General features: G+C 42.3%; 1 protein-coding gene across 2 annotated transcripts in view; it reads left to right on the top strand.

The window, feature by feature from the left end:
• IFTAP (intraflagellar transport associated protein) overlaps window positions 1-23,492 on the top strand; it is a 68,584-nt gene extending 45,092 nt beyond the window's left edge. Inside the window, exons 6-7 of one of the 2 annotated variants that reach the window (XM_089677337.1) lie at window positions 8,930-9,042; window positions 23,187-23,492. In XM_089677337.1, coding sequence (XP_089533463.1) covers window positions 8,930-9,042; window positions 23,187-23,354 — 281 coding nt within the window. In that variant the 3' untranslated portion in view covers window positions 23,355-23,492. Of the gene's footprint in view, window positions 1-8,929; window positions 9,043-19,625; window positions 19,897-23,186 lie in introns of those variants that run through there. The other variant, XM_089677338.1, reaches the window with a different exon arrangement.
• Window positions 23,493-24,668: the final 1,176 nt, after the last annotated feature.

Here is a 24,668-nt window from a genome sequence, read left to right as displayed (position 1 = left end):
CAAGCAGTTACCTGAGACAATCGGCAGCAAAAGGAATGAAGAAGGATGGGAGGCTGACGCATCCCCTCTCCTTCTGCATTCATCTCATGGGCACTTGACTCATTATGACATTAATGACACATTCTACATGGCACATCCAAACAAGTGATGCTTGCCCCTGAAGGTACTTGCAGTCTATCATCCCTGCTGAGATCATACGTACATACATGTACATAATAGTCCGTCTGGCGCCAAGAACCACGGGCACGCTCCTGCACGCATGCGCCAGCCTATGCCCATTTTTATTAGCAACGCGCCCTTGCTCATTTCTATGCGCCAGTCGCCGTACAGGAATTCCCTTACAGGGGTATAGTATTTTGTACTTTATGAACTTGATCACGTTGGAAGGTGATCAGTATTCAGTCCATTTCAAATTTTACCCAGGGCCCCCATTTATCTAAGGCTCAGTATGCACATTACAGTATAACCCTGCAATCTATGTACAATCCGCTTTAGATCTACCAAAACCATGTAATGAAAGAACCTATATAAAATACCAATTTGTATCCAGCTGGTATCCAATCAGTCAGCCATTCCCGGTTCACATCTATGCGGCCAGGCGGGCTGTATTTTGCACGGGCACGAGCGCCCATTCGTTTGAATGGACTCTTGTGCCCGTGACACGCAAGGAAGAAGTCCCTACACTTCTTTGGAAAATGCAGCCCGCACAGGAACCTCGGTTCCCAGTATGGTTGCGTTTTCGAGTGTGGACGACGTGCCATTAGAAGTGATGGCACCCACCCGTGGGTCCGCATTTCTCTGTGCAGGTGGTGCGGCTGCACGGATTTTCATGCGGATCCGCAGTTGCACCACCCGCACAGATGTAAACCTAGGGTAAAGGGGATTGTACAATGACATTTTACCCAGGGCCCCCCTTTTATCTAAGGCTCAGTATGCACATTACAGTATAACCCTGCAATCTATGTACAATCAGCTTTAGATCTACCAAAACCATGTAATGAAAGAACCTATATAAAATACCAATTTGTATCCAATCAGTCAGCCATTCTAACCCCCGGTTCACATCTATGCGGCCGTGCGGGCTGCGTTTTGCACGGGCACGAGAGCCCATTCATTTGAATGGACTATCGTGCCCCGTGACACGCAGGGAAGAAGTCCTTGCACTTCTTTGGAAAACGCACCCCGCATTGGAACCTCGGTTCCCAGTACGGTTGCGTTTTCCAGTGCGGGCGGCGTGCAATTAGAACTAATGGCACCCACGCGCGGGTCCGAATTTCTCTGTGCGGGTTGGACGGCTGCACGGATTTTCATGCGGATCCTCACTAGCACCACCCACACAGATGTGAACCTAGGGTAAAGGGGATTGTACAATGACATTTTACCCAGGGCCCCCTTTTTATCTAAGGCTCAGTATGCACATTACAATATAACCCTGCAATCTATGTACAATCAGCTTTAGATCTACCAAAACCATGTAATGAAAGAACCTATATAAAATACCAATTTGTATCCAATCAGTCAGCCATTCTAACCCCCGGTTCACATCTATGCGGCTGTGCGGGCCGCTCTTTGCACGGGCACGAGAGCCCATTCATTTGAATGGACTCCTGTGCCCCTGACACGCAAGGAAGAAGTCCCTGCACTTCTATGGAAAATGCAGCCCACGCGGGAACCTCGGTTCCCAGTACGGTTGCGTTTTCCAGTGCGGGCGGCGTGCCATTAGAACTAATGACACCCGTCACCATGTCCGCATTTTTCTGTGCGGGTGGTGTGGCTGCACGGATTTTCGTGTGGATCCGCAGCGGCACCACCGGCACAGATGTGAACCTAGGGTAAAGGGGATTGTACAATGACATTTTACCCAGGGCCCCCCTTTTATCCAAGGCTCAGTATGCACATTACAATATAACCCTGCAATCTATGTACAATCAGCTTTAGATCTCCCAAAACCATGTAATGAAAGAACCTATATAAAATACCAATTTGTATCCAATCAGTCAGCCATTCTAACCCCCGGTTCACATCTATGTGGCCGTGCGGGCCGCCTTTTGCATGGACACGAGAGCCCATTCATTTGAATGGACTCTCGTGCCTGTGACACGCAAGGAGGAAGTCCCTGCACTTCTTTGGAAAATGCAGCCCGCACGGGAACCTCGGTTCCCAGTACGGTTGCGTTTTCCAGTGCGGGCGGCGTGCCATTAGAACTAATGACACCCACCCGCGGGTCCGCATTTCTCTGTGCAGGATTTTCATGCGGATCTGCAGTGGCACCACCCGCACAGATGTGAACCTAGGGTAAAGGGCAGCACAGTGGCTAAATGGTTAGCACTTCCCCCTGGCAGTACTAGGGTCGTTGGTTCGAATCCCAACCACGGCACCTCCTGCCTGGAGTTTGCATGTTCTCCCTGTGCCTGCGTGGGTTTCCTCCGGGTACTCTGGTTTCCTCTCACACTTAAAAGACCTACCTGGTAGGTTAATTGGATCCTGTCTAAAAAATGGTCCCTAGTATGTGTATGTATGAATGTAAGTTAGGGACCTTAGATTGTACACCCCTTGAGGGTTAGGGACTGATGTGAATGTATGATATATATCCAGTGCGGGCGGCGTGCCATTAGAACGAATGGCACCCACCTGCAGGTCCGCATTTCTCTGTGCAGGATTTTCATGCGGATCCGCAGTGGCACCACCCGCACAGATGTGAACCTAGGGTAAAGGGCAGCACAGTGGCTAAATGGTTAGCACTTCCCCCTGGCAGTACTAGGGTCGTTGGTTCGAATCACAACCACGGCACCTCATGCCTGGAGTTTGCATGTTCTCCCTGTGCCTGCGTGGGTTTCCTCCGGGTACTCTGGTTTCCTCTCACACTCGAAAGACCTACCTGGTAGGTTAATTGGATCCTGTCTAAAAAATTGGCCCTAGTATGTGTATATATGAATGTGAGTTAGGGACTTTAGATTGTACACCCCTTGAGGGTTAGGGACTGATGTGAATGTACAATATATATGTAAAGTGCTGTGTAAATTGATGGCGCTATATAAGTACCTGAAATAAATAAATAAAGGGGATTGTACAATGACATTGTGACATGTATGGTACGATTCTAGTTATATGTTGCAGACCAGTTGCAGTCTACTGTGGTTTGATGATGGACGTTTCCAATACAAATCATCCTCAGCGTTGATGCATCCATACCTTGGTCTGTCTTCCCGTTGGCACATCCCTCCTCCTGATTAGTGCTGTCAGGGACATTTTGCATGTGAAGAAGATGCTTGATTAAACATTACCAGTCAGAGTGAAGGCTGCAGATTACACACTTTCATTTATTGTCACACCGGCTAAATTTAGAGCTGCGATGTTCCCTGTCTGACACATCATCCCGGTAAACACAGACTGATTGCTCCGCTCTTGTGGCCGTGACTGGCGCTAATCGCAAACATGTTTATTTTCAACTTCAAAAATAGCCCCGCCACTTTCCCAGGCAGCTGCCGGACGGAATTTGATGTGCAGCATTTCTGATTTCTTCATTTTGCCGATACGTTCCAGATGAAATTCTCTATTAGTATGCACTGCCGGCTGTCTCTTGTTTTAGCGCTTTGCAGGAAAATTGTCATATGCCACTTTTTCTGATAAATTGATTTTCCAAGTTGACGGGTTCCTGATGATGCCTGACCATGTCTGTGCATTACGTGCCAGCACAGCCACTTGTCTCCACCAGTGACAACTCAGGAGCACATTTAGAAGATAGTTGTCACCCCATAACAGGAAGTAACTGAACAAAAACCTTCATGTCAGAATCACAAATATTCTTATAATAAAAGCTTCAGATTTAGATCTACTTTAACTACTTGCTGACTGCCATTCATACAGTATATATCCACTTGAAGAGCACATTGTGTATTTTTTTATTTTATTTATTTATTTCAGGTGCTTCTATAGTGCCGTCAATTTACGCAGCACTTTACATATATATTGTACATTCACATTAGTCCCTAACCCTCAAGGGGTGTACAATTTAAGGTCCCTAACTCACATTCATATACAAGAGCCAATTTAGACAGGAGCAAATTAATCTACTAGCATGTCTTTGAAGTGTGGGAGGAAACCGGAGTACCCGGAGGAAACCCACGCAGGCACAGGGAGAACATGCAAACTCCAGGTGCCGTGGCTGGGATTTGAACCAACGACCCTAGTACTGCCAGGCGGAAGTGCTAACCATTTAGCCACTGTGCTGCCCACATATACATTACATATACGTTATGAAAACAAAAACAAATAACCTGCGCTTGGGTAAATCAACTAATCTTAAAAAATAACATAGAAACACATTAGGCAATAAATATAATAATAAACAAATATAAAAATTCAGCGCTAATAAAAAAAAAACATATAGTCCAATAAAACATAAAGTCCCAAAAAATATTCCCACGATCCACCATCAACAAGACACCCGAATGGTTCAGCCTCTTACCAGACATTCTGACCGAAACACACCGGTCAATATAGGCAACTCAAATGGGAGACGAACATGTAAATCATGGAACCAGCAATCCTCATCCAGGTGGATATCAATCTTCCCCTTTAAAGATCTGAAGTCGGATCTAAAAAGAATACTCTCATCCAATATTTAGATACAGGATAAAAGAAAAAGGCCAGTCATAGTGTAGTATTTAAGTAATAAAATCACCCTGTTTAATTTCAAGTTACTTGTACATTGTTTTGGATGGTTACCAGCATTTGAATTGAGTTTCCAACCAAGAAAATGGCCGCTATTCCTCCAAAAAACTGATGACGTTACACGCCGAAGCTCCACTGACGCATTTCGTCATCCAATTGATGTCATCAGGGTGTCAATGTATGAGTAACTTGAAATTAATACATATACGTTATGGCTTTCAAGTGATATACCGGGATGATACCTGCAGCTGCAGGCATCATCCCGGTATTGTTTTTTCCTGGAGGTGATTGGCTATTTTGTAAAAGTCATCTGGGCAGCTAATTAGCCGTTGGGTTGCTTTTACAGGCCGTAGGAGACGGTTGACTTATCATAGAGCCCATGGAGGACCGGAAGGTCTCCAATGAACTCTGATACTGGAAACCAGATACGAAGAGTACTATTGTCCCTTCTGGTTTCCCCAGAAGTAAACGTGCCATTTTTAAATCTTGAAAGCATTTGATCTAACTGACGTTGGTGTGATCAGATGCTTTTAGGGCAGAGGAGATGTCGGGGGTCTAATAGATCTCTCCATAAAGAGGACCTGTCACTGCCTATGGCTGTCATAAGTGACGTTCACATACCATGTGACATCAATAAAAGTGATTAAAGAAAAAAAGAGTGTAAAAACCAAACAAATAAATAATAATAATAAAATGTTTTTTTTTTTAAAGTGACCAGTTGCTCACACGCAAAGGACAAAGCACACATTGCTCCCATACGCATATGTAAATGGAACCACACATGTGAGGTATTGCTGCAAGCTTCAGCAAGAGCAATAATTGTAGCACCAGACCTCTGTAGCTCTAAACTGGTAACCTGTAAGGGCTTATAAAGCGTCGCCTATGGAGATTTTTAAATACCGTAGTTTGACACAATTCCACAAGCATGCACAATTTTAAATTGTGGCATGTTTGGTATCTAATTACTTGGCGTAACACCCAAACATCCGGTATTATATTGTGTTTGTGTGCATAAAAATTCATGAAAGTGTATTTTTGGCCAAAAAATTATGTTAAAAAAACTGCTGCACAAATACCATGTGACATAAAACATTGCAAAACCCACTATTTTATTCTCTAGGACCTCTGGTAAGAGATACATATATATATATATATATATATATATATATATATATATATATAAGTGTTTAGGGGTTCTATCTATTTTTACAATTTGCTAGCAAAAAATACTGTTTTTTTACATGTAAATAAAAAGTGGGTCTTTAAGTGGATATATACAGTATATCCAGCAAGTGGTCACTAAAGTATCATGGCTGCAACTGGATGTTCTTGATATTGTTTTATACAGCTTGCAATTCTCTGTAAAAGTGATCTGGTCGGCTTTACATCACTTTTATAGTAATGAGGCACAAACCCCCCTCGCCACCAACCACGATGGTTCTCAAAACTATGTTAAATGGCTGGGATCCCTTCACAAAGAGGAGATGGAGGAACATCCGTTCCCCCATCTCCTCTGTAACAAGTGAAGCCAGAAGTGACACGTATTTTGTATTTTGTCACTTCTGGTTTCAGAGCTGTCATGCCCTGGCTGTTGCAGCAAGGGAAGCAGCTGATCAAATATGATCTGTGCTTTGGAGGGCAGGTGTCAGGGACTGCAGGCCTCGCAGCAGGGCACAGGTCTAGGTGCACTAATGTGCAGGCACTAGGACCTGGGTGTCGGCGTCGGCAATTGCACCATTGATGGTGCAGGGCGCACTATTTAAACTGGCCAGACGGTGACTAGGTTGCCGCAAGGTCTAGTTCCTGTACCCGTGTTCTGAAGTGTGTTCCTGTTGCCGATCCTGCTTGTCCTGATTTGTGTTGACCTTCTCCTGCTCTGACCCCCGGCTCGTCCCTGACTACTCTCCTGCCTGTTGTTATATTACTATAACAGGACCTCCTGTTGCTGATCCTTGGCTCGTGACCCACCTGCTCTCTGTCTACTGTTTGGTACCTACCCGCCTCCACCGTTACCGACCTAGCTAGTCTGACTACGCTCACTCCTGACTGTCATCCATCCATCCCGCTCGGGACCTGGACTTGTCAGCCTCTTCACAGCAGGCTCACACCCCCGGCACGTACCCTTGGCGGGACCCCTCTACCACAGTTGGGTGCACTCGGGTCGCGACCTGGTTTGTCTCGCACCAAGTCCATCCCCACCATCAGGGGCTCTGGTGAAAAGGCAGACTGGGACTTAGACTCCGCGTCCTGGGGAATCCCGTTCTGTGGATCACTAAAGATTCCGCCGGGCGGTGCCTGACAGCAGGGGAGACGTTGCAACCCTTGATGTCTCCATAAAGTGTACCTGTCACTGCCTAAAACTATCACAGAGATGGCTTGTGTAACCCCTTGGCGCCGGCGCCTCCCAGCCCTTTAAGGGTTTCAGAAGCCGGGAGATGGGGCGGAGTTTTAGGGTCATGTTACCGCCGATGGCGAATCACGGTGGTGACATGATTGGGAAAGGTCCTGATCGAAAGAGAAGATCGAGATCTTTCCTTGAGTACTGGACATGTGTGCTGGGAGCACGCAGGGCGCGCGCTCTCAGAACATATGTTTTTCTTAATTGCACACAAATGTGCGGCCACTCTGCGTCTAGGCCCAGACGCCGGGAGGCCACACATTTGTGTGCGGCCGGCGTGAAGAGGTTAATAAAAAGAAAAAGTGTAAAAAGAAATAAAGTTGAATTAAAAAAAAAATGTTAAACATTGAAAACTACCCCTCTGCATACACACAAATTCAAATGTGCTCACAGGTCCTGAACGCATACATACATAAATAGCGTTTGCACCACATATGGAAGGTATTGCCAGGATCATCAGAGCGATGATTCTAGGGCCATTATTCAAGATGACCTCTACACTGATAACCTGTAAAGGATTTTAATGCGTCACCTACGAACAATATTAGATACTGAAGTTTGTTGCAATTTCTCAGCTGCTTGCAATTTTGAGTTGGGTATCTATTTACACTTGCATATTATTATTATATTATTATTATACAGTATTTATAAAGCACCAATAGTTCGCTCAGCGCTGTACATTACAAAGGGGGACAGAACATGTGACAGAACAATACCAATACAATGCAAAACATGAGGGGATTGAGGGCCCTGCTCTTTGGAGCTTACAATCTAGGAGTGAGGGGATGGTGGCACAGGAGGAGATAGCTGTGGGGGATGGAGTGGTAGGAAGAGTGGAGGAGGTCGGCAAGTTAGCAGGGGGTGGGGTAGGCTTCCCTGAAGAGATGGGTTTTCAGGGTGCACCTAAAGGAGAGGAGAGTAGGTGATAATCTGATGGGTTGGGGCAGGGAGTTCCAAAGGATGGGTGACACCCTGGAGAAGTCCTGGAGGCGGGCATTGGAGGAGGAGACCAGGGAACTAGAGAGAAGGAGGTCTTGTGAGGAGCAGAGTGTACTGAGTGGGCGGTACTTGGATATTAGGTCAGTGATGTAGTTCGGGGCAGTATGGTGGACGGCTTTGTATGGCATATGTCTCTTTTTAATGTTTCATAGTTTTTTTACTACACAATTTTAATTTTTCATGTTTTTTTTTAATTACACAATTTTCACCAAAAAACTCACGTATACAGAACCTGTAATTAAAATTTAAAGCAATATTAGACCCAAAACTAAAAATGTAATATATTGCAGCTTACCAATCCTTAGATGTGTTGGCTGGATCAGTTTTCTTTTCTTTAGCTTTTTTTCTCTGGTGATCTGCCCAATGAGAAACACAACTGTGGAGGAATAAACACAGGAGGCACAGAGGATAGGAGCATTGCCAGTCTGGGGAGGAGGGGAGTGTTAAATGTATTAGCAGATTTGAATACAATAACAAATTGAAGCCAAACTACAGCTCACACTTTGTAACCAGTTACAGAAAAAGTTTTTTTTACCTTTCGGAATAAAGGTTTTACATGAATATATAAAACCTGATCATTTTAATCATCCCTGCCAGTGGTAAAAGGATTGTCTCATTCATGTAAACTGATACATTCAGCTGGAGAGCTTGAGCTTCTGAAAAACAGCAGACCTTCATGGTTAGATCACTAGATGTAAATAGATGAAAGAACGCCTAAAAAAGGAAACCAATAAAACTGCCATATCTAAGAACGGGTAAGTTGCAATATAATACATTTTTGTTTTTGGGTTTAATACGGCTTTAAATATATACAATGACAAAATATATCACTTTTCACTGACTTTTTATCTTTCCTAGTATTATATCCAGGAGAAGCGGACACGGAAGAATCACTTAATGATAAGCCCATCATGAGAAATACTTGTTTGGATATTCAGACATTCTTCCAGCAGCAGACTACACCTGATGCGGTATGAAGAAAATGATTAGTTATCGCAGAATGTTTGGGGAAATTCCTTTTTTTTTAGTAGATGTAGAGCTAGATAGGTTTTCAGTCAGAGACTGAGTAGTAGCCTGGGATGAGTCAGCCTGGGATGAGTCAGCCAGGTCATTTTTAGGTTGAGGACTCTGCAGATCCGTTCCCTGATACCTCCCCCTGCTCTTGAAGCTTCAAAAGTTTCTAGAAGGCAGTGGTGAGAAGGGGCTGATCTGCATACTCAGGGTCTCTGGCCAATGCCCAAGCAGGAGGCTTGGCATGGGGCCAGGGCAGCCTTTAAGTATGACTGAGCTTGCTCAGCAGAACGAGTAGTGTTGGGTGGAAGATGGACAGAAGGCTGGAGTGTGGTGCCTGGGAGAGGGCCCGGGAGAGAGGACTACCTGCAGGCAGAAGCTAGAAGGGAGGATCTCTCAGCCTCACCGGTCCCCTGAGAAACCTGACTACCCCCCATCTGGGACTGTTGATTTAAAAGTGGCAGTTTCTTGGCCCCCCTTGCTCAGGGATTCCCACAGGCAGCTGGGTGAAGAGGAGAATTTATCTGGGGTCTGCGGTGGTACACCAGGAGGGATGGAGAGCTCTCCAAGAAAAGAATCTTTGACTGTGGACATGTACAGTTGCAAGAAAAAGTATGTGAACCCCTTGGGATTACGTGGAGTTTTGCATGAATTGGGCATAAAATGTGCTCTGAACGTCATCTAAGTCACAACAATAGAAGAACACAGTCTGCTGAACATAATACTACACAAACATTAGATGTTGCCATGGTTTAATTGCACATAACATGTAAACATTCACAGTGCAGGGAGGAAAATGTATGTGAACCTTTGCACTTAATAACTGGTTGACCCTCCTTTGGCAGCAATAACCTCAACCAAACGTTTCCTGTAGTTGCAGATCAGACCTGCACAACGATCTGGAGTAATTTTGGACCACTCCTCTTCACAAAACCGTTTCAGTGTAGCAATATTCTTGGGATGTCTGGTGTGAATCGCTCTCTTAAGGTCATGCCACAGCATTTCAATCGGGTTGAGGTCAGGACTCTGACTGGGCCACTCCAGAAGGCGTATTCTGTGCTGTTGCAGCCATTGTTTTTTTGAATGACTTGTATGCTTTGGGTCATTGTCCTGTTGCATCACCCATCCTGTGCGGAGCTTCAGTTGGCGGACAGATGGTCGTACGTTTTCCTGCAAAATGTCTTGATATACTCTGGAATTCATTTTCCCATCAATGACAACAATCCGTCCAGGCCCTGAGGCAGCAAAGCAGCCCAAAACCATGATGCTCCTTCCGCCATGTTTTACAGTGAGGATGAGGTTTTGATGTTGGTGTGCTGTGCCTTTGTTTCCTAGTGTTTGTTTTTCCCAAACAACTCAATCTTGGTTTCATCAGTCCACAGTATATTTTGCCAGTAGTGCTGTGGAACATCCAGGTGCTCTTTTGTAAACATCAAACGTGCTGCAATATTCTTTTTGGACAGCAATGGCTTCCTCCGTGGTGTCCTCCCATGTACTCCATTCTTGTTTAATGTTTTCCTTATTGTAGATGTGTCAACAAAAATGTTAGCATGTGCCAGAGATTTCTGTAGGTCTTTAGCTGACACTCTGGGATTCTTCTTTACCTCATGCAGCATTCTGCGCTGTGCTCTTGCAGTCATTTTTACAGGACGACCACGCCTAGGGAGAGTAGCAACAGTGCTAAACTTTCTCCATTTGTAGACAGTCTGTCTTACCGTGGACACATGAACATCAAGGCTTTTGGAGATACTTTTGTAACCCTTTCCAGCTTCATGCAAGTCAACAATTCTTGATCGTAGGTCTTCTGAGAGCTCTTTTCTGCATGCATGGTTCACATCAGACAGTGCTTCTTGAAACCAGTAAACCCAAAACAGGTGTGTGTTTTTTAAGGGCAGGACAGCTGTCAGCAACACATCCAATATCATCACACTGATTGGAGTCAAGGTTGGCTCACTCCTGGCTCCAATTAGCTCTGGGAGAAGTCATTAAGCTAGGGGTTCACATACTTTTTCCTCCCTGCACTGTGAATGTTTACATGTTATGTGCAATTAAACCATGGCAACATCTAATGTTTGTGTAGTATTATGTTCAGCAGACTGTGTTCTTCTATTGTTGTGACTTAGATGACGTTCAGAGCACATTTTATGCCCAATTCATGCAAAACTCCACGTAATCCCAAGGGGTTCACATACTTTTTCTTGCAACTGTACATAGTTGCTAGGAGTTGTCCTCAAGTTGTAGTTCCCTTGGGCATCTCTTACAGCCCTCAACCCCATCCAAGTTCAATACCCCTTAATAAAACAAAACAAAAAAAAGCTCAAGGACACTGTTTGTCTCCAGTGTGCAAGGTCTGAACAAAATGCATGTTGTTTGACTGTGCAACTCAGCAATTCATGGGGTGGTGCTACATAGAGAAAAGCTAACATTTCTGCTAATGTATGTGTCCCTATTATAGATTTTCCCTTACTTCCTGTCTGGTGAAAGCATGGCCGCTGTGACCGTAAGTAAGGGGAAAACTCTTTTAACGGAGGTTGATGGGGGTTCTAATCCTTCTCCACTTTTAGCTGGACTTGCATTTTAAGATTTTTTTTTTATCCTGGTATACAATCTCGGCACTGACATTTTACCATTCTCCCATGGAACCCGTTCAAGGTGAGTCACATGATCAGAGAGGATAAGCCTCTTTCAATCAGATAACTGGATAGAACTGAAGGATCTCAGAGGTATTGATTGGCTTTTGCCTAAACATTTGGAAACTATATCACTGTGATACTTCACCATTTCCAGTGGTTTGACTTCTCACAGTGAGATCCTTGGAAGAAATTTTGGTTAGGACCGTTCTCTTTATGTTACTGTGAATGGGCAGTATAGATGGACACCGTTCCTTCCCTAATCACATCACTGAAACTCCAGTTATTTAGTTTAGTGGTGGATAGAAGACACCCTGGATGTTGTGCATGTTGGTCCAGACTTGCCCCCTGACCTTCTTGTATGTGTGCACTCTCTCCAAGGAAAACTTTCCAAGAAAAATATTGGCAAGTGATAGGAACAAACATGGCCATAAAATATTAACATCCCTTGGTAGGACTATCCTCACAATGTTGTGCATTCTGTGCTCAAGTCATGCTTCAGTAAGCAAGTTATTTCCCACTGGGGGCTGAGCTGCATTCAGAGTTCATATTTTATGGACTTGCTGAAAACTGAGTCTACCCTATCTCCACCGAGATTCCTATTGCCACTGAGTTCCACTTAATATTTATAATATTTGGACTTCGTGCAGTGTATGTTGTTTTTCATATCAGGAGCAAACATGGGTGTCTATGGATAATCGGACATCAAAAGGGCAGCAAACATTTAACCCTCAAAGATGTCCAGGCCTAATTTAGCAGTCCATTATCTTCACGATTACTCTATAACTAATACCTAAATCATATTTATGGGGTTTTTTTTACGTAGAATTCTGGGATTCAACTAAATAATCTTAAAACTGCTCCCTCCTCGCTTCCTAACACCTATACTAACCTCCCCGTGGAAGAAAGATGGATATACAGTTGCAAGAAAAAATATGTGAACCCCTTGGGATTATGTGGAGTTTTGCATGAACTGGGCATAAAATGTGCTCTGAACGTCATCTAAGTCACAACAATAGAAGAACACAGTCTGCTGAACATAATACTACACAAACATTAGATGTTGCCATGGTTTAATTGCACATAACATGTAAACATTCACAGTGCCGGGAGGAAAAAGTATGTGATCCTTTGGACTTAATAACTGGTTGACCCTCCTTTGGCAGCAATAACCTCAACCAAACGTTTCCTGTAGTTGCAGATCAGACCTGCACAACGATCTGGAGTAATTTTGGACCACTCCTCTTCACAAAACTGTTTCAGTGTAGCAATATTCTTGGGATGTCTGGTGTGAATCGCTCTCTTAAGGTCATGCCACAGCATTTCAATCGGGTTGAGGTCAGGACTCTGACTGGTAATTCTATATAGCAACACTTACACCCTATAGTATCCCAGAAAAGTTATCCACCTCCACCCTTGAAGGCCAACTAGACAAAATATATATGACTTTCCTTTAAACAAATAAAATAAATAAAATAAAATAAAACCAACACAAAAACATCAAACCATGAAGAATTGTCCAAAATCCCACAGTGTCCAAAAATTCAAAATATAAAAATCAAAAAAATATGACAAAAATAATCCCCACAGGTGTAAAGTAAAAAACTGATTCTTCTTCTTTCATCACCAAAAAAACCTTCTTAATATCCACAAATCCTGATGTTCATACACCTCAAAAAGGAAAAAAAAACTCGACATAGTGTCATACCTTAAATAATATTAAAACACAAGATGGCCGCGTGTCACATGACGTCAGACGTATCGACGTTGACCGGAAGTGCGATCGCGGCCATCTTGGAAGTGGGAACATGCGGCCAATGTTTCCCTGAACCTGTCCATGCTTGTACCTTTGTGAGGAGGAACTGTTGCCATCCGAATTTTTATGTGAGTTACCAATAAAGGAGGATATCTTTTATATACTGTGACTGATTTTCTTGAGGATGGTGGAGGAAGTGGCCCTAGTCTTGGAGAAAATCGTTGTGAGGTGAAATTAACCCAGAGTGGTGTCTTGCCCTGCTGTTTCTTCTATAGGGTAATTACCCATCAGCATAAGAGTTTGGAGAGTGGTTTTTGGCTATCACTGATATATATAGGGTGTGGTGATATACACTGGCAGTGATATTTTTGGAGTGGTTTTCACACGTTGTATTTTTACATTCCATGTGAATGTGTTTCACTTATACTGATATTCACTTATATATTTGCATGTGTATAGACACTCGTTCAGAGCATACACATTTACAAAAAATATTTTGCATGCTGCACAGTGAGTGGCACGTGTGTTTTAATATTATTTAAGGTATGACACTATGTCGAGTTTGTTTTTTCCTTTTTGAGGTGTATGAACATCAGGATTTGTGGATATTAAGAAGGTTTTTTTGGTGATGAAAGAAGAAGAATCAGTTTTTTACTTTACACCTGTGGGGATTATTTTTTGTCATATTTTTTGATTTTATATATTTTTATATTTTGAATTTTTGGACACTGTAGGACTCTGACTGGGCCGCTCCAGAAGGCGTATTCTGTGCTGTTGCAGCCATTGTTTTGTTGAATTACTTGTATGCTTTGGGTCATTGTCCTGTTGCATCACCCATCCTCTGCGGAGCTTCAGTTGGCGGACAGATGGTCGTACGTTTTCCTGCAAAATGTCTTGATAAACTCTGGAATTCATTTTCCCATCAATGACAATAATCCGTCCAGGCCCTGAGGCAGCACAGCAGCCCCAAACCATGATGCTCCCTCCGCCATGTTTTACAGTGGGGATGAGGTTTTGATGTTGGTGTGCTGTGCCTTTTTTTTCTCCACACATAGTATTGTGTGTTCTTCCCAAACAACTCAATCTTGGTTTCATCTGTCCACAGTATATTTTGCCAGTAGTGCTGTGGAACATCCAGGTGCTCTTTTGCAAACTTCAAATGTGCTGCAATATTCTTTTTGGACAGCAATGGCTTCCTCCGTGGTGTCCTCCCATGTACTCCATTCTTGTTTAATGTTTTCCTTATTGTAGATGTGTCAACAAAAATGTTAGCATGTGCCAGAGATTTCTGTAGGTCTTTAGCTGACACTCTGGGATTCTTCTTTACCTCATGCAGCATTCTGCGCTGTGCTCTTGCAGTCATTTTTACAGGACGACCGCGCCTAGGGAGAGTAGCAACAGTGCTAAACTTTCTCCATTTGTAGACAGTCTGTCTTACTGTGGACGCATGAACATCAAGGCTTTTGGAGATACTTTTGTAACCCTTTCCAGCTTCATGCAAGTCAACAATTCTTGATCGTAGGTCTTCTGAGAGCTCTTTTCTGCGAGGCATGGTTCACATCAGACAGTGCTTCTTGAAACCAGTAAACCCAAAACAGGTGTGTGTTTTTTAAGGGCAGGACAGCTATCAGCAACACATCCAATATCATCACACTGATTGGAGTCAAGTTTGGCTCACTCCTGGCTCCAATTAGCTCTGGGAGAAGTCATTAAGCTAGGGCCTCACATACATTTTCCTCCCTGCACTGTGAATGTTTACATGTTATGTGCAATTAAACCATGGCAACATCTAATGTTTGTGTAGTATTATGTTCAGCAGACTGTGTTCTTCTATTGTTGTGACTTAGATGACGTTCAGAGCACATTTTATGCCCAATTCATGCAACTCCACGTAATCCCAAGGGGTTCACATACTTTTTCTTGCAACTGTGTATATATATATATATATATATATATACAGTGAGGAACAGAAGTATTTGAACACCCTGCGATTTTGCAAGTTCTCCCACTTATTAATCATGGAGGGGTCTGAAATTCACATTGTAGGTGCATTGCCACTCTGAGAGACAGAATTTCAAAAAAAAATTTAGGAAATCACATTGTATGATTTTTAAAGAATTTATTTGTCTTGCACTGCTGAACATAAGTATTTGAACACCTAAGGGACAGCAAGAATTCTGGCTCTCAAAGACCTGTTATTGTGCCTTTAAAAAGTCCACCTCTACTCCACTCATTAATCTAACTTAGTAGCACCTGTCTGAGCTCTTTAAAGACACCTGTCCACCCCACAGTCAGTCAGACGCCAACTACTACCATGGGCAAGACCAAAGAGCTGTCAAAAGACACCAGAGACAAAAGTGTGGACCTCCACAAGGCTGGAAAGGGCTACGGGCAATTGCCAAACAGCTTGGTGAAAATAGATCAACTGTTGGAGCAATTAGAAAATGGAAGAGGCTAAAGACGACTGTCAGTCTCCCTCAGACTGGGGCTCTATGCAAGATCTCACCTCGTGGGGTATCACTGATGATAAGAAAGGTGAGAAATCAGTCCAGAACTACAAGGGAGGAGCTGGTCAATGACATGAAGAGAGCTGTGACCACAGTTTCAAAGGTCACTGTCGGTAGAACACTACGCCGTCATGGGTTCAAATCATGCATTGCACGGAAGGTTCCCCTGCTCAAGTCATCACATGTCCAGGCCTGTCGTAAGTTTGCCAATGACCATCTGGATGATCCAGAGGAGGCATGGGAGAAAGTAATGTGGTCAGATGAGACCAAAGTAGAACTTTTTGGTCTAAACTTCACTTGTCGTATTTGGAGGAAAAAGAAGGATGAGTTGCATCCCAAGAACACCATCCCTACTGTGAAGCATGGGGGTGGTAACATCTTGCTTTGGGGGTGCTTTTCTGCAAAGGGGATAGGACGACTGCACTGTATTAAGGAGAGGATGAATGGGGCCATTTATTGTGAGATTTTGACCTCCTTCCCTCAGTCAGAGCATTGAAGATGGGTCGTGGCTGGGCCTTCCAACATGACAACGACCCGAAGCACACAGACAGGATAACCAAGGTGTGGCTCCGTAAGAAGCATATCAAGGTTCTGGAGTGGCCTAGCCAGTCTCCAGACCTAAATCCAATAGAACATCTTTGGAGGGAGCTGAAACTCTGTGTTGCTCAGCGACAACCCCGAATCCTGAAAGATCTAGAGGAGATCTGTGTGGAGGAGTGGGCCAAAATCCCTGTTGCAGTGTGTGCAAACCTGGTCAAGAACTACAGGAAACGTCTGACCTCTGTAATTGCAAACAAAGGCTTCTGTACCAAATCTTAACACTGATTTTCTCAGGTGTTCAAATACTTATGTTCAGCAGTGCAAGAAAAATACATTCTTTAAAAATCATATAATGGGATTTCCTGAATTTTTTTAAAATTCTGTCTCTCAGAGTGGGAATGCACCTACAATGTGAATTTCAGACCCCTCCATGATTTCTAAGTGGGAGAACTTGCAAAATCGCAGGGTGTTCAAATTCTTCTGTTTCTCACTGTGTGTGTATATATATATACACACACACACCAATTTTCAAGCTGCTCCGGTTGGGTCACTTGATTAGCACATGTCAGCAAGCAGCGGCTTCAGCGAAGAGGAGCGGCAACAATAGATTGGCCCTAGTAAGCCTATGTGTGATGTCACTGCTCAGGCATTCCATCTTAGAGCGCTCTCCCCTGTAGCTGGTGCTGGCTGACACAGGAGAGATCACATGACCAGACCAGCCTGTAAGACATTTTTTCACTCATGATGGGACTTTTAAGGCAACCTTCTAACACAAAAATAATTTCCTTAAAATTACAATTTATATTATGCAAAAAGTAATGTACATCTTTCTTCCACAAGGAAGTTAGTATAGGTGTTAGAAAGGGAAGTGCAGTTTTAGAAAATGTTATATCCCAGAATCCCATTTTAAGTGCAAAGAAGGATTTTATTTGGTACACTTTTAAAACAATTAAATATTTAATATTAACAGTTAACTGTTTTTATTATTGGCTGGCAAAAAAGTAAAGTAAAAACAAAACTTTTTTTTTTTTTTACATTTTCTTTCCCTTTTTTTTAATATTTTTTTTTCATAATGTGATTGTATCTAACAATTACATGATTAACACTGCAAATCCTACTACATCCTAAAGCTGGTAGTGTTCATCTGTAGGCTGTAGGTGTGTTTTGTCAATAAAGTCTACATGTGACTACTATGTTATCATGGAGGGTGATCAGATGGAGTGTCCCCACATTATTATTACATTACATTACATTGAGTTTATATAGCGCCAAAGGGTTTGCTCAGCGCTGTACAATAGAGGGGGGGACAATACATGAAACATTACAGGCAACTACAAACAGCACACGAGGGGTTATAGGGCCCTACTCTTTCGAGCTTACAATCTAGGAGGGAGGGGGTAGTGGTACAGGAGGAAGTGGCTGTGGGGGATGGAGTGGTAGGAGGAATGAAGGAGAGCAGCAGTTAGGTGAGGGTGGGGTAGGCTTATAAGTTACTGCACATTTGCTGTCTTTTCCTTAATATTTACATTTAATTTAATATTAGCAGTAAACTGTTTTTATTGTTCTCTGACCAAAAAGTAAAATAAAAACAAAACTTTTTTGTACATTTCTCTTTTTTTTTTTTTAATCTTTTTTCATAATGCGATTGTATCTAACAATTACATGATTAAATAGGTGGCACTGCAAATCCCTCTACATCCTAAAGCTGGTAGTGTTCACCTGTAGGCTGAAGGCGTGTTTTGTCAATAAAATCTTCATGTGACCACTATGTTATGATGGAGGGTGATCAGATGGAGTGTCCCCCCACTCCTTATAAGTTACTGAACATTTGCTGTCTTTCCCATACAAATAGGCACTGTTTATAAAAAAAAAAAAAAAGCTATTTTCACATCTTGGCTGTCCAATTTTGTGCAAGTTTTAGTTCTCCTCCTCTCAGAATAGTTCCAAAAAGCCCACTCTAGGCTGTGATTAAATGTACCCATGCAGTGGGCTTACCCCCTGTGCTGCATAAGTTAAATGCTCATTTGGCTGGGAGCTAAAGAAATCAATTGAAATAATTACCTCAAGGATTCCTCCTATCTGTGTGATCAGTCCCCTGAAGCTTCACTTTGCTGCCCAGTTGGTCACAACTCTCTGACGTCATCACGTACTTTGCAGGACCAGCAGTCGTGCATTGTACGTGAGGATGGCAAGGGCCCATTCACAACTGGTAGCTACAGACCGCATAGAAAAAAGCATCTGCTGCTGGGGGAGCGATGAATATGTTGAGTATTTGTAAATACTCCTTTCCAGCAAAATGAGTATTTAACCCATGCAGTGCTTGGGACACCATTAAATTTAATAGCAGACCGGAGTGGAGCTTTAAGAACGATGCTGATTTTTCGTTTCTTCAAATCACTAACATTTTAAGGGTTTGTGACAACCAGCTTTTGTTTGTGTCAAACCTGCCTCTCCCCTTATACAATGCAATAGGAAAGCAAAGGCAGCTTAGAAGTGAAATGTGGGCTAGAAGAAGGTGGCCCTGCCCATTGACAAGATCTAATTGTAAAATGAGATGAGAGGCACAAATAGTTTCTGGGCTAGGTAGCAGTTTGTCACTTACAGAAAAGATTTTGCTCTTTGGTAACGATGGCAACTGTTCTTCTTTTATTGCACTGTTATTATTTTATTGTGATGGATCAGCCTACCGAAAACCAACATTTAAAGCGGAACAATACAAATGGTGTTGCTGTATAGAATTATGCACACAATAACAGACAATGAACACTTTTTGAGTTTTTAACAGGGTGGATAAAAATCAATGATTTTTTTACAAAAATCAAAAAAATCGGATTTTTTTGATTTAAATCAGATTTTTTTTATTTAAATTGGATTTTTTGAATAAAATGCTTTTTGAGGAAAATATATAACCATCCAAAGGTTATTCCATCATGAAATAAAGATTAGTTTTTTAATTATGTAGAATAAGGCTGTATATGTTTAATTTTTTTGGTAAATAAATTCCATGAATCCATTCACCATGTCATGCTCTTCCAGAGGTTTCTGTAAGATTATTGGGCAGTTTCTCTGCCTACAAGATATTATCACAGATGATTGGTTTACTTTTACAGTTCTCAAAACTGAATTTGACTCAGCGGAGATCACATGCCTCTTCTTCACAGCAAAAATGTTATAACATGAACAGAGTTAAGAAAAAGACCTTCATCCTAACTTCTACAAACCTATGAATACAGAATCAACCCCTTCAGTGCTAAGTTTCAAGAAGTTCAGTGAATAGAATAGAAACAATATTTTTCTGATTGTTTGGAGTGGAATAGATCTGCACAAGAAGAAAGTGAAACTAAGTGTGAGTAGGAAGGGGCTGACAGTATAAGTTTCTTCAAATATATATATTTTGTTTAGCCAAATTAGTTAACAAACATGGATGTTTAAGCAAATCACATATGCTGGAATGTTATTGTTTCAGTTGAATAAATCTATTTAAATTGTTATTATTAAGGTAATGATTATTTTTCTCCTTTCTAAGTACAACAGAAAAGTTGTCCAAATATGAATGATTAACCTATTAAACTGGGGATAAAAAAACTAATATGAAAAGTTGTTATTCTAAAAATCTTCATCTACTTGCATATTAAAGTTATACCAGCAAGAATTAGTCTTTATGTAGAAAACTAGGATTTAAATCAAGCCTTACTGACTAGTGATTTAAATCGTGATTTAAATCGTGATTTAAATCAGTTTGATTTAAATCAAATCCACCCTGGTTTTTAATGTAGGGGGTTTTAAATAACCACCCTACAGGTGACTTCAGTAATGGGCCATAGGAGTCCTGAGTCCTGGTTCAGAGACCAGGGTTTCTCGTCATCCACCTAACCACTACAAGACTGGTCTCCAGGCTGCCATCTTGTAAAGGAGATCTAATTGTTTTGAATGAGTATGGTTCGCTCTTGGCTGAACTAGATGGACTTGCGTCTCTTTTCCTTTCAATAGATGTTTATTAGTTTTTTGATATTTTAAGTACAAAGTACAATTTCAACCACTTTCTACTACAAAAACAGAATCGCAACTATTAACAACAGTCAACAGCGGTCCTATACAAATGGAATATATTTGGAGTAGATAATGTTCTAGATAACTTGTCAAAGAAATAGAAACAGAACATACATCTTGTGTCGGTCGATTAATTAGTGCCTAGAAAGGCTGCCTAACTGTAGCTCAACAGCCGACGTCGGTAAAAGGGTTGCATTATGTATGATATGCTAATATGCTACCAAAACAAGGGATACGTAGGACATCTCGAGGTTCATGGGGCATCCCTGTGGAAGAGCCAAAGTACAGGAATCAAAAGAGGAAAGAAAAAGGAAAAATGGAGACAGATTGGGGGGGGGGGGCAGGTGGACTTTCAAAACGCTTGAGTTCAGTTTGTAAAGTTTAATGAGGCTATAGTGAGGTGAAGCTATTCACTGAAATCTCGGGGTGGGCGTATTGGATCCATGGAGTCCAAGTTTTAAAGAATCTCTCATGGGTGTCTAAGAGGATACTAGACATTTTTTCGTTTATTAAGAAGTCAAGGCGGCAGTGAACTTCTGGAAAATATAAAAACTGCTGTTTCTAGTCTTTCGCTATGGTTTGTTTGGCCGCCAATAGTATGTGAGTGGCTACTTTGCATTGATGTTTAGACATACCTGGAAGTTTTAGGTGTAAGAGAGTATACCAAGGGTCTCTTGGGAAGGGATAAGTAAGTAATGATTGGAGTGGTTTGAGAACCTTTGACTAAAATCGGGAAAGCATGGGGCATGTCCACCATATGTGTAGAGCATCACCCGATGCGTTACAGCCTCGGAAGCAAATGTTGGGGGCTGATGGGTGAAGAAATGCTAAGCGGGAAGGGACAAGAGACCATCTTGTCACCATTTTGAAAGCTGATTCCATAGTGAGGACATTGCTGGAGCATGAGGTCAGAGTTAACCATACATGACTTGCCTCTCTTTTCAACCTGACTAGCTATGTAATCCAATATCATTCTGCACACGTAACAGTTAGATTCCAATTTTTTTGGATGCACGGCTAATGGTGGCAAATGCAACAGTCCAACCCAAAGAAAAGCCAGAAATCCTTGAGAGGAGATCTGCAATTGAGTATGTCCTCTGCTGCCGGTGTCCACAATGCCACTACCGGTGTATCATCAGGATGCTTCTGTCCTGGAGCTGGTGGCCATATAACGTCACCTTAATGTAGCTTCAACATGACTGCCCACCCCTTCCCTGGTGTCATTTGCATAAAGAAGTGGCCATTGTGTAGCAAAGTATTGCATTTTATACCTTATGAATGATTAATTCATGCTTTTGATGTTGAGGAACACGTCAGGAAGGAAATATGTGGACTGCCAATGGTGGACTGGTCCTTTAAGTCAATTCTAGTTCCCACTTTCATAAGCCATAACTTTTTCAGTTTTGCTGACCCATAGGGGACACTTGTCATGAGAGAATTACAAAGGTTGTCACTTCTGAATTACACACCCCGAGCATATGATTATGAAAAAAGTGCCATAAATCCCAAACTTTTTACTTGTTCCTGGGTCCCTGTGTAAGAAAGCATCACAACCAAATTATCAGACAGCCAGGCAGTTAACATTTTCAGGAAAAGCGGCTAGCAATAACAGCCCATGTATTTCTGTCCTGACGAGTCCTTTATGGGTAAAAGTTGACATTTTAAGACTTGTCTTTTAGGCCTCATGCACAGCATTTAGGCGCGTTTACAGGCATCAAGCGTTATGGCGTTATTTCATTTCATTCAAGCGTTATTTCATTGGCCAGAATAATAATTTTTTCTGGATATTGAAATGAATTAACGCTCAAGTGCTACACGCACCTAGTGTTAGCGTGAGTTTAGGCGCATTTAGACTCTTTTACACACATCAAGCGTTTTTCTGCAAAAATGTTGCTGTTCCTGGACACACTGGCAGTGTTTTTTTTTTTTTTTTTACAGCTCCTAAAAAGATAACATGGAGCGGTGTTTGGAAGCTGTAAAAAAAAAACAAAAAAACCTGACAGCCCTAAATGTGGCTGCAAAAACGCACTGTGTGCCTACGAGGTTTTAAAAGCAGCAACTATAATTAAGCTAAAGGATCATTCCACCCACCGAAAATAATAGATGTTTCCAAGATTTCCCCTCATCTCCTGTTTCTGTGACAACTTTAAACATTTTAATTTCTATATTGGTAACAGTAGTCACCAAGATGTAGAATAGACACCGAGAGCAATAAAAACCTAACTTGGTCATGAACTTTTCCCCACTCTATCTTGGCTTTACTTCCACTGTAAGGAGTTTATTTTATCTCTCCAGTATCATGCAGAAAGATCTCTCCAATGGAGCTCCTTTCTTTGTCTGCCCCCTATTATGGAGTCTCACTTCTCTTACAGCAGTAGTAGCCATCTCACACACCTTTTTGCCTTATCTACTTTTTAAAAGCAAAATCCATCATGCCTTATATTGATCAGTAATTGACAGATGTGCTGAGACCAGCAACCACGAGCAGAGTCCAGCAACCATAAATGAAGTTGCTCTTGGCTCCGAGGGTTTACAAACCGTTCTTTGTCTCATACGTACCCTGTGTGAGATATATTACTGGAATCCAATTACTTTTCTTACCCTTGCTTTTTCCTCTGCAGCATCTAGATGATGAGATCCAGCCGTTCGCTCTGGACCAAAGCTTTGATTACGACTGTGTGGCGCTGACCCCTAAATTTTCCGCAGTGGAGTTGGACTTCTTGAAAGACAGAGGGCATCAAAAGGTGGAAGACAAAGACACAGGGGAGCAAAATCTAACAGCTTCATGACGGACTTCTGTTTCAGAGGGAAAAGCTGGATGTTGTTTTAAAGCTAAAATCCAAGGCAGCTACTGTATATAAGACACACATTAACTCAACTATGTAATCACTAAAACATCATTAAATGTATTTTTTTAAATGCAAGAAGTGCAAGTACCTTATTTGGGCTTAAAATCAGCCTTTCGGCATTCCAGAGCTTAGAGGGGGAAGGGAGAAGCAGCACAAAGAGCCTATTAGGTGTATTGTGGTGCGAGAGTTGACAGAAGGAGAGGGCAGATAGAAAATCACGCTCATTAGTATGCTGACAGACCCAACCAGGATAGGAGCTTTTGGAGGGGACTATGGGCTAGCCTTCTACCCACAAATTATGGACCATGGATTAGCCTTGTGGATTTTGTCTCCTCCTGATCAGAGCATGGAGGAGAGTCAGGTCCTGAAACCCTTTGACTGACTGAGAGTATCTAACAGGATTATGCAGGCAGGAAGTCCCCAGAACAGTATTGCGTCTACGGGAACATTGTGTCGGACAGATCATGCAGACGCACCTTCATCAGCCGGGAATATAGAATTCTTTTTGGGCATAGTTCTTATCTTGCCCTGGCTGGTCCTCGAGAGCTGCATATTACAACATTTGCCCATTTTGCCTGGCTACTGCCAACTTTATATTAACTTTTTATAATATTACATGTTGATAGTAGTGTAGCAATTTTGCACACAGAGATGGACGCGGTCATCCATCTTGCTAAAGACCCTCCATCTTGTATTTCTCTCTCTCTCCTCCAATCCCCCCCTCCCTCTCTGTTGAGTGACATGTGGTCTGTATGATGCTGAGAGATCACGGGCATCAGGCCCCAGCTGATGAGCTTCATGGTTATAAACCCCAATTAGCCTGGCCCCAGTATGTCTGTGAGACTCTTGCTTGGAAAGGATCGTAAAGCCATAAACCAGTCCTTCACTGAGCTTAAAAGACATTCCAGCTAGCTGTAAAACAGACTCACATTTAAAAACCAACTTTTCCATATAATTTTATATCTTAAGGTAGGAAATAATTACATAAACATAAAGCATATATTCGGATAGCTCAGTTCGATACAAGTCGCCTGATATCTTACACCCCCTAGTTGAAGTCTACAGGAGAGCAGAAAGCATATTGTTCCAGCTGAAATAGTGAACTATGCCATGTTTGATATGTAGACGTTCAGCAGATGATTCTGCATATTAATCTACCCGTGGATAGAATGTTACATGTATCTAGGGAAGGTTATTGCCCTGGTATAACTTGTGAGGGATTTGGGTTCTAGCCTGAGTCCCCCGCCTACAACA

The sequence above is a fragment of the Staurois parvus genome, unplaced genomic scaffold (assembly GCF_062004578.1).
Source record: "Staurois parvus isolate SC_StPar_1 unplaced genomic scaffold, SC_StPar_1.0 ptg000184l, whole genome shotgun sequence".
NCBI lineage: Eukaryota > Metazoa > Chordata > Amphibia > Anura > Ranidae > Staurois > Staurois parvus.
The sequence above is the reverse complement of the archived record's forward strand: the minus strand, read 5'-3'. Positions and strand labels throughout refer to the sequence as shown.